The sequence below is a fragment of the Paralichthys olivaceus genome, chromosome 16 (assembly GCF_024713975.1).
Source record: "Paralichthys olivaceus isolate ysfri-2021 chromosome 16, ASM2471397v2, whole genome shotgun sequence".
In the NCBI taxonomy this organism is placed as follows: domain Eukaryota; kingdom Metazoa; phylum Chordata; class Actinopteri; order Pleuronectiformes; family Paralichthyidae; genus Paralichthys; species Paralichthys olivaceus.
The window spans coordinates 2,386,889-2,398,133 of NC_091108.1; the positions used below are offsets into that span (position 1 = coordinate 2,386,889).

Genomic DNA, 11,245 nt, shown 5'->3' on the forward strand with positions numbered 1-11,245 from the left:
AGAGGGCAATGAAAATGCACCGACCTAACAAAAAGAGGCTAAAGTAGCATTGTAGGTTTTCTTGACAGTTTTATGGGTCTATATGGTTCAACGCAGACCATAAATGGGAATGTTGGGAGCTGGAGACAGGCCTGAAAGGTGAGGGACTGGTGTGGTTGGTGTAGAGCTCTGAGCGTCTTTGAAGAAGAGCTCAGCGCTGGAATCTGAAGCCATAACTCCTCCATGACTTTGACTTTTCCAGTTCCAGCTTCTACTTTTTCTCTCTGGCTGCAGATCAGGAAAGTTCATGGAACACAGGAGAAGTGCCCGAGAGGTGAATGTGGAAAACCGTCTGGATCTATAAAAAAAAAAACTTTCACAGACCACTCAAGAGGCTTTACACTGCAGGTCACATTCACACACACACATTCATTCATTCATCAGTCTGCAGTGTCCACAGGAACCGATGCGAGGACACGTCTCTAAGACAATGACGGAGACAAAACCGAAAGAGTTTTTGGCGATGAGGGCAGACAATGAATTAATACATTACATCCTGCTTCAGCCTGAACAGAAGAGAATCTCTCATGTTTGAAAACCGGTTTTTGTTAATCCACAGTTTGGTTGGATCAATGTATGGGCCCCCTTTTGCAGTTCCATTTTGCCCAGGGGGCCCCCAGAGTCTCTTGATACGCTCCTGCCTGACCCACAGCCATCTGTGGAAAAAGTAAAGGAATGGAAAGCTCTTTAAAAAACAGACTGAAATACACCAACAGGAAAAAAGGATGTAACCGCTTCATTATGTTAGAATCTAGGGCTCACACCGTGTTTTATACACTTTATGTGTAGAATCATGTTTTTCTCTGATATAGCACTTCATCAATACTCTGATCGAATCTTTAGTTTACTCTCTTGGACTAATTCTGAGAAACCCAATCAGTTTTCCAGCCCACGAATAGAGAAGCAAGGTCACGCTGACTTAAAACCTTAAAACTGGGAAAAGACTTGTTAAAAATTCAATGAATATATTTACTGCTACAGCAAATACTGTTTCAAATACTTTTTCATACATAGACTCTAACTTTTATCCTGCAGAAGACGTCCAGCTGTTTCTTAGGAACATATGGTTCCCCTCCATCCACCAACATGAAATCCCTCAGACTTTCACCAGGGGGAGGTATACACTCAAACATCAGAGCGAGTGTGTCTTCAAGAGTCAGTCTGACAGACACATACAGGTTCATGCAACAGCTGCCTGCATTGGACAAAGTTAAACATTGCATCGAAGCTCAGTCACTGGAAAACCAGAGTCCCTACAGACTTGCTAACTATAGGATCAGTGAGGAATGAGGAGGCAGGACGCTGCAGTCAGGCTGTTCCCTGCTGTGAATGTGACACTGAACAAGCTGTTCCACAGATAATGCTGCTGCGCTTCTGCAAATGACGGCACCTCAGTAACAAGGACAACCGGCCGGGCTCCTAGATGTCCAGCATCTCCAAAGCTCGGACATGTTGTTTGTTTAAATCTCTAGAAAGTGTGAAGACAAAAACAAGATGTCGTTTTATCAGTGGTCACATGAGAGACGTGATGCCTCGTCATCACGTTGCCAAACAAGCGGTAGAGATTTCTGGACGTCATTGCGCCACGCCGGGAGAGCATGACCCCAGCATGACCCCGGTGAAACCACAACATGTCTTGGCTCACCGCCACTCTTATCTGAGTTGAGACGGGAAGAATCCACCCATGGATCTTTTGTTGCTCTGGGATGGAAGGATGCATTTGTTGAGTGTGTTTGAAGGAGCCTCCGAGATGCTGCTAGGCAACAGTAACACGGACGCTATAATAAACGGTACAGTTGGGTCTGCCACAGTGGGCTCGCAGTCCCTCAAAATCTTTATTTGTCTCAAATTTCAACACGTTACCAGAACGTGCAACCAAAGATGAACTTCCTCAATCGTTTATGAAAACGTCAGCAAACGTGTCACAACTTGTGAATCAACAGTTGTTGATATGGACAAGTTCCCATTTGAAGGAATTCTGGAGTCACGTCTTGTCAGTTTCTGCTCAGTTTCCTCTTGTTTTCTCGGGTCTCTGGAGTCGGGAATACCTGTTCCGTCCCTTCACATGTTGCTCACAAACATCTTGCACAGCTGTTTGCCGTTTGTCTTGGAAAGAGACGAGGGTAGAAATCAGACTCTGAAAGCTACGAGCCGTTTCTGGTGGGAGGGCGAGCATTCACGAGCCACAGCGCTGAATGAATTCGTGGTCTCTCCGAGCACTCGGCACATCTTTGCACGTCTATTGTTACTATAGTTGTATGTTTTGTATTGTCATTCAGGCGCGTGTTGTTCCACATGGACTCTTGGCTGCGTTGAGAACGACACATCCGCTTTGCGAATGGAAACAAGATGCTGTGTGTGAGACGGAGATCTTTCTCTCGCTGCTTTCATGTGAGATCGTTTCAAGCTATTGTTGGGCTGATAAACTTAAACTCTTTGTTCCTTCTAGGGGTCGAAGTGTTAAGGCCAAGATTAGTTACTGAAGGAGAGGATGAAGTCCACTCCCTGCTGTGCATAACAGAATCAGTAGCAAAGCTTGTGATGTATACTGAGGACTGAGGATTTATACTGAGGACTGAGGATGTATACTGAGGACTGAGGATGTATACTGAGGACTGAGGATGTATACTGAGGACTGAGGATGTATACTGAGGACTGAGGATGTATACTGAGGACTAAGGATGTATACTGAGGACTTAGGATGTATACTGAGGACTAACCTCAGGACAGAGGAGGTCAAACATGTTAAAGGGACGGAGGAGAAAATAATGAGCAGGTTAATCCATGATGGAAACAAGTGTGGTACTTAGTAAAGAGTATATCAGAACAGCACAGCATAGTATAGTAAAGTAGTATATGTACAGGTTGTATATGTTGTCAGGTTCTTAAGTGTCCTGGTCATTCGTGTGTGTCCGTGCTGGACGTCCGTGTTTCCGTTGGTTCTGTTTTGGTTTTGTTTGCCTGGAGATGTAAGACTTTTGTTTTGACTGGTGTTAATCCTCAGAGGCATCTGCAACACTAACAAGGTTTTTACTCAACCAGCAATTATTTACTTCAGGATAAATATTTAAAATTCAATCAGTTGAGAGTGAAAAACTAATAAGCGGGCACGGGATCAGAGTTTTGATTTGAAAGGTGTGAGTGTGTGTGTGTGTGGGGGGGCGGGGGGTTGTACTTTACCTGAGGTACAACCGGAACTTGGTCGTGTCAAAAATAAGCGAAACTTAGCAAAGTGTTAAAGTGGCAAACATTTTTTTGCAACTTATGCAAAAGAGAGTTCATATTATTTCATTTTAAAAAGCCAACACAGTCTACGTACAGTAGTTTTCCAATCGGCCGTCTCTCAGTATAAACAAGGGAAAATCCCATGACTGTTTATAATGAAATAAAATGTAATGTTATTTGCGGCCATCATCAAGGCCATCTCAGTGAAGAAAGATAAGACAGCAGCTGTGTGGGGTGGGGAAATACCCATGATGCACTGGGGGTGTTTGTTTGGCACCAATCAAAGGACATTTGGGGCTTTTTTGTTTGGATGTTTTTTGCTGAGCGGCCGTTTGAATTAAATGAGAACGAGAGAGGGGAGGTGTAGTTTGAAGAGGGGTCAGTGTGCGGACAGCGATAGAGAGACGTAACCTCTTTATAAACAGTCACTGGGTGTAACTCAGAGTAGTGAAGCTGCAGATGGAAGACTCGGATCTGGAGCAGACTTGCACGATCCCAGTTTCTCCTGTCACCTTTTTTTGAATGTAGAATTAGTTTTTTGCACTTTAAATCGTAGCGGCTGGGTCAAGGTTGCATTCTGAAACAAAGTGCAGGGGACGTTTTCCCTGGTTTCCTTCTGTAAATCATGTCCCTGAGCAGACTCGTGTGTTGGAGACTGCAGACTCCCTCGTCGCTTGTGGAGTAATCAGGTCATCTTTGTGATAAATAAATAAATAAATAATAATAAATAAACCTTTTTCAGACATGAGCTCCAGAAAAAGTCCAGAAAATTCACGAACGGAGAAACGCAGCGGGAGTTTGTTTGACGTATAAGTCGTGTTTGAGGTATTTTCAGTTCGTGCCACAGTGGTAAACAAACCGACCAACAATTTAATAACGTGCTCGGAGCCGCGCCCTGACTGTGGTTAAAAAATAAAAAATCCAATTAAAGTGGCTCTTGTGACACCTTTAATCCAACCAAAGTGTATAATGATAACACAACCACACACAACCACACACACACACAAACATCTGTTTACCATGTGGCTTTATTGTGGTTTTCATTTTCTACAACACTGATGTGGTAAGCACACTTGAAACAAGAACAGTGAAATACACCAAAAAGTTATTAGATAACAACATCGAGAGAGAGAGACGACGTATGTTTTCCTCCCCTCAGTATTTGATTTATACAGCAGTACTAAACTCAAAGACCCGATCAACAATTTGAATTTAATGGTGCGATGGTGAGTGCGGTGTTATAGAAGCTTTGATATGTGGAGGCACCAGGACTCGGAAACACATTAAACATATGGATATAAGTGCACTTTTAATTAAGCATATATGTTTTTTTGAAATCCACAACTTTGCACACGTTGTTCCCACACTAAATATTCTGGAGATTGTTGCTTGCATATACAGATACACATATCTCATAACAGGAGTAAAAAGCTAGCCTAGCATTCATCTTAGCATCATGTAAACGTTTTTTTTTTTCTTCCACTACTTCAAGTCATAAAACATTGGAGCTGTGTAAAAAGTAAAGGGGAGAAATACTTGTCATTAAAAAATAAGAAAACAACACAAATTAAAATTTCTTCAACGTGGATTTCCAATTGTTCGGCACAGCTACTCATTTTGATTTTCTACATCAATTAGCAATTTAAAACAGAGTAAAAAGCTCATCAGTTATTTTATAACTGACATCCAATTTAAAACATTCTCAAGCCAGCGCATTGACATGAACAATATGCAAAAAATAATTATAATAACACAATAATAAACCACCATTTACTTTGTTTTTCCATTCTTTCTCGTCACAGACTATGTTTACATGCACATAGTATTTTGGGTGTTAGCTTGTTCCGGAGATTCTGTGAGTTTTACATCACAATCAACCACAGAGTTTTACAACGGGCACCAATCAGTTATTCTAATGGATGAGAAGGTGTTTTAATATCTTTGGTGATGTCAGCATGTTCCACAAATCACATTCAGTCCATTTAGGTCAGTGGAATCTTTGAAAGTTTGACATTTACATGTTCCCACACATGAAAAAGAGAGATTATTGTTTTGTACATGTAAACATAGCCATGACTTCCACCTCTTCCTCTCTTCACCCTCTCTCTCTCTCTATGGCTGGCAGTGTACTTCACACAAAATCAAATTTGGCAGATTTGAGAAGTGAGGTTGAGTGGGGTTTTGATGACGCGGGTCGTGAACTTAAGACCTTTTCACTGTCATCTGATTCACCCTCAGTTATAGATTACACCGGCACTTTTGGGCCACTTCTTAACAAAACTCACTTCCTTTTATTTTCAGAGCAAATGTCAAACAGAGTCGAACTCAACCAGCTGTGGCACAACTCTACTGTTTGTTCCCGTCACGACTCCACTAACTGGTGCGAAAACCATTAAACAAACACTCGCATTTGCTCACAAAAGCGTATTTGAAAAAACTGTTTGACAGCCTTTTTATTTAAAAATGCCAAATTCAATTTTATCTGGAGCGTCCTGCTGGCCGAACATCCCTTCTCCTCCCTCAAGCACTGACAAACACCAGGCGGGTGGAGTAGATCAGGTCGACCAGGTAGAGGATGAAGTTGACGCCACTGAGCACAGCCACCGCCATGAGCTTATCCCACACACACAGCCCCATAGTGTTGGAGCAAGAGTATGGCCTCTGTTTCGTTCCGCCGTGCTTGGAGTCAAAGTTATAGATGGGCCAGAGGATGGTCGCCACCAGATAGAGAGCCACAGCCAGCAGGGCGTAGGCGGACAGGAAGCGGGCAAACGGGAAGGGCAGGCACCCGGTGCACTCGCCTATGCAGAGCAGGATGATGGCCGCCGACAGGATAAAGCAGATGCAGTAGACGGACATGCAGAACTTGAGGGCGTCATGGCGGTCGTACACCACGGGGTCGCTGACAAAGACGAAGATGATGCAGGCCACGAAGGTCTCGCAGACTTTCAGCAGGCCGGGGGCTGTGGCCATGTAGCCGGCCACCTCGCCTGGACGCGCCTTGCTTATGCTCACTTCGCTAATGTAGGCAACGGTGGCCAGGCAGGAGAAGACGGTGGACACGATGCGGTAGTTACGGACCTCACTGGGGCCCATGGATCCCTTGAGGAAGTAGAGGGGGAAGATGATGGAGGCGGACAGGCAGAGCAGGGCGGCGTAGCAGGCGAACGTGATGGGGAAGTTCTTCCAGGAGACGGGGGCTCTGGTCTGGAGGCCGAACAGCTCCACCAGGATGACGAGCAGAGTCCCAGCGAAGCTGAAGGCCCAGCAGAAGATGCACCAGTCTCCGGTGCCGTGCATGACTCTGCCGCCATGCACGGCCACAGAGAAGGCCACACAGGCGAAGATCAACGCTGCCAACCGTGTCCATAGGAGGGGGCTGGAGTGGAGGGCTATCGCCATGATGGGAGGTGCAGTTGGTGACGTGAGAAGCTAAAGATGTTCCTGTTCCTCTTTATTTCCTTTCAGGAGTCACTTCCTCAGATTTGCAGGATCAGCCGCTCAGACAGAACTGCAAGAAGAAACAGGAATAAGAAGAATCAGCAGGCAGTATTTTAGGGTGGACGCAATTTTTCCTGAACTTTATCTACGACAAACAACCACATGAGGGCAACAGTTTGTGATCCTCCTCAAATATGCAGTGTACTCCTACATACCGTTCAAACAATGCCTTTATTGTACTGCTGTGAATGGCTGAAACAGCTGAAACCACGAAAACACAATTTCAAACCACAAATAATGACTCCACTGTGATCACACTCTTCACAGCACATTTACATTCGGTCAAATCATCGGGTTGAAACACTCCGGCTCTTTCTCTCAGGCACGTCTGCCTCCCGAGTCCAGACTGCTTCTCTCAACAGCATTCCTGCGCAGTGCAGACGGCTTCACTCCTCCACGCTCATGACCTCGGCGATGGGTGTGGTGCCGCGGCCTCCACCGACCCCCCAATGTGTCCGTCATCGTGCTCTAAAAATGAACCCTCCTCATTCGTTCTGCTCCTGGAGACCTCATCTACACTGCGAAACTGAAATCCTAATGAGACATCTTCCAGTGTGTTAATGGAAACCGACCTGTGAGTCCATTGAACTGGGCAAATGCTTCTGACTAAAGTTGCAGATACAGAGAAAAACAATTTGAGCAATCAGACCAGTTTTAGTGTCGATAATGACGTTCATGCTTCCTTCATTTTCTTCACACTTAAAATCCGGAAGAAAAAAAAACTGCATGAGTCAGACTCAAGTTTTAATTCCTGACATCTTCTCTGAAAAGTCTTAGGTGACATCATGTTTCGAACGAACCCCGGAGGTGAGCAAGTCAGTTGTGAAGATGTCGCATCCTGCTCTACATGTTGCATAGCAGCGAAGCGTATTTCCAGTTAAGAGTAATTACTCAAACCACAACCTGTTCTGCAGCTGCACTGCCATATATATAAAAAAAAAACCCCTCACACACTCACACACACACGTTTTGTATATGTTTTCTAAGGAGAAGATATATGCTTTTGTAAATTAAGGGTGTCTTGTAATCTCATTCAAGGCCTAACAGTCCCTTAATGAACCACATTTAAAATCAGCAGATCTGGATTTTTACCTGCCGGGTCTACACCAGAAGTTCATGAGTTCCTCCCTGATTTATACCTGAACCTTAAGTTCTGTGCTGATCCGCTCAGTTCTTTCAGACAGAAAAACAAGAAAAGATTTTCAACCACAAAAGAAAAGTTAACACCCGGAGAAGATGGACTATTTTACAGTGAAGAAACACTCTGACTCTCATCCCCGACACCAATCGCCCACTTGGCTCCTCGCGCACCGTGTGTTCGCAGTTTACTCTGGGAGACAGTTATAAACAAGGAGAAAAGGCCTGTTTACATTAGTCCCATTAAACACCGCCGAGGAGGCTGGGGAGGAGTGGAGGGGTACGAACACAAGGAAGAAGGTATAGAAAGAGGCAGAAAAAGAATGGAAAAAGAAAAACCCTTAGAATCCTGCAGGATGACTCACTCGGAGGGAGGAGGGAGGGCGAGCACAGGAAAGGAGTAAAAAGAGGGAGGAACACGGGGGAAGCCCTGTGCCTTGGCCGCAGAAGGACACAAAGTTTAAACACAGTGATGGAGTGGAATTGCAGGAGTGTGAGTCACCACTGGGCCTCATTCTCTCACCACTCCTCTCTCTGCACCCCCCTTATCCCTTGTAACATTTTCCAACGTGCTGATGTGTTCCAGATGTGCTGCAGTCTGGCTGCTGCTGAACAACTGGTAACTTTGTCACATTTGCCAAGTCCTCTCCTCTGTTTTCCTTCTCTTCCTTCCCTCCTCGCCGTCTCTTTCGGTGACTACTCCCTCTCTTTTCCATCAGTTGTCCTCCTCCTGCTCCTCCTCCCTCCCATGCTCGATACTCCCTCTCCAGCTCTAAAGTCAGGGTACCAATTACGCCTCATGTAAACCACTCAAAATAAACGTAAACGGAGGGTCGTAATGGAAAAATCAATCCCGCCATTACTTCGCTGCTCATGGAATCAAGTCAGGAAAGAAATGGGCGAGGAAAATGGCAGAGGAAATAAAAAAAGGGAGACGGAAAAGAAACAAGAGCTCGGTGTGGAGGGGGGGAAAGTGTCTTTTAACAGCGCAGCATGGAAAACAGGACGGGATCACACTAACAGGAGGTACTTCTCCAAATGGAAGAGGTGCTGAAAATAGGTTCACACATGAGGCCTTCAGCAGGACAGCAAAGAGGATGTGACACCAGCGTGCTCCAGTCCACAGTTACTCAAACAGCAGGGGAGTGTGTTCTCTCTCTCACACACACACACACACACACACACACACACACACACACACACACACACACACACACACACACACTTCATGAGGCCCGAGATGTGCAGGAAACAAGTGCTTGTCTCAGGCTGAGAGGTCCTGAACGCAGCTTGTTTGGTTGTCATGATGACAACAACATCTAACTCAATTTCACCCATAATCCACTTACCAGGGGATCCATGGGTCGAAAGCACAAGACGAGCTCTGTTGGCAAAACCCTCTGTGTGTGTAGCATGAGTGACTCAGTTTATTAAGGTACCATCACTATGTGTTTTTGCAGGCTGTGGCAAAATACAACCATAGCATCCATTTGTGACTCTTTCAGACTGAGAAATACCGAATATTCCTCCTTTTCCCACAGAATATCATCTGTTGCATCCAAGAGAAGGACGTCAAACTACAGCTGCACAAACAGGAGACACTGAATCTGTGATAAAAACTTGGAACGGCTCCTCCAGAACAATGAGGAATTGTATGTTAATGATTGAATCGGGCAAATGAGTGATAGTGAGAGTCCCTATGTGAAGTAGTGGGTTCATTCATTGACAGTCAGGGTGGGTGTGCCGCCTGCCGCACCCTGCTCCCACCACACACACCACACTGCAGCCATCAAAACACAAACACACACACACAAACACACAGGCACACAAACAAACAGGACTTCTCATCAAAGACACAGAGGAGAGAATCCACTTCATGCAGTCGGTGAATAAAATGTAAAAAAATAAATAAAGTTGAAACTCACTAAAAGAATTATTTTTCTTTCCAAGGAGCTCAAAAAAATAAAAGCACACCTTTATTCAGCATGTGAAAAAAACCAACCCTCCCCAGCTGCTGACTCTGAGAGGATCACACCTTTCACACGAGCTGTGCAGATTCAAGCAAGATGCAACAAGTTGTAGCTGAAGAATGTTCTGGCCAACTTCGTCGACAAGACAAAATAAAACACTTTCCCTTCATTTCCCTTTCAAATGGCCTCATGTTGTGAGTCTCTACAGTGACCGTGTGTTACCTGGAGTTGCTGCTGTTGCTCTCCGGGACGTCCAGGCGGTGGAAAGTCGCAGATTGCGCCTCCTCGGCTCCTTGACTGGATTTACAAGCAGCTCAGGAGGAGCAGATCCCCGCCCAGCAAACCAAATTAGGCGTCAAATGTCTGCACCGTTACATTCTCCTGTGACTTCTCCTCCTCCTCCTCCTCCTCACACAGAGGAGCTGCAGATGTTAACTCCTCCTTCATAATTTTATCTCATGACTCTTTTATTCACTTTCAACAATTTGGAATGAGGGAAATATGATAAATGTGGAGATATGTTTCACTTGTTTTTATGAGGTAGTGTTAACCTCCCTGAATTAATCTGGAATGATGTAATTGGTGATTTATCTTTGTGGAAAAGTTCAAATGGATTTAGAACACGAGCCAATACTTTTAATAATAGTCATAATAGTTTAATAGTTTTGCACATTCCTGAGACAAACGTGATTCAGCAAACATGTCGCGAGACACAGAGAGAGAGAGAGAGAGAGAGAGAGAGAGAGCATCATCTGCCCATAAAAAAAAAAATCATCCATCCGCCCATCACGTATTACAGTTTCTACTTTTAGAAACTGTCGTTATTATTTTCTATTATTTAAATCTCTCCCCGTTACTATCGATACAGACCGGATATAAGATAAATATTTGTCCCCTCGCGCCGACATTATTTGTGTGAGTCACTTAGCAACAGCAGCAGTTACCTTGACAACCACTTGTATTTACCGAGAGATCACAAAAATGAAAAATAAAAAAACTTGTCTCAGAGGGAAACGTGCACATTTTAAAATGTTCAAACTATCTCATGGTTCATTTCTCCATTATAATCTATAGGGGGGATATACTATTAGAGTGTGTTTATTGTATTTTATTTTATTCTATAACACTCTTCAATTGTATTTGGGACACTAATTCAAAGCAAAGGTTTTTATTCTTTACAAAAACTGTTTATAAACCAGATTGATTTTTAAAAAAAGAAATAGGATGTAAAAAGAATATGAAAGATACCAGACTAAACATACACGACTAATAATACATGTACATGCCCTTGCATATATTTGTTCTATGTAATTATATTTGAGTATTTTTATGATTGCATTTTTTTTTTGTCGATACACATTAAGTGTGTGTTG

General features: G+C 44.0%; 1 protein-coding gene across 2 annotated transcripts; it reads right to left on the minus strand.

Moving 5' to 3' along the window:
• Positions 1 to 4,274: 4,274 nt before the first annotated feature.
• myadmb (myeloid associated differentiation marker b) lies at positions 4,275 to 10,273 on the minus strand. Of its 2 annotated transcripts, none has more exons than XM_020108182.2 (2): positions 10,095 to 10,273; positions 4,275 to 6,775 (listed from the first exon to the last, which is right to left on the minus strand). In XM_020108182.2, the coding sequence occupies exon 2, from the start codon at positions 6,664 to 6,666 to the stop codon at positions 5,785 to 5,787; it is 882 nt and encodes a 293-aa protein (XP_019963741.1). In that variant the 5' UTR covers positions 6,667 to 6,775; positions 10,095 to 10,273; the 3' UTR covers positions 4,275 to 5,784. The 2 variants fall into 2 exon arrangements, with proteins under 2 accessions (XP_019963741.1, XP_069367681.1); XM_069511580.1 differs by lacking the exon at positions 10,095 to 10,273 and adding an exon at positions 6,921 to 7,525.
• Between the last annotated feature and the right edge of the window lie 972 nt (positions 10,274 to 11,245).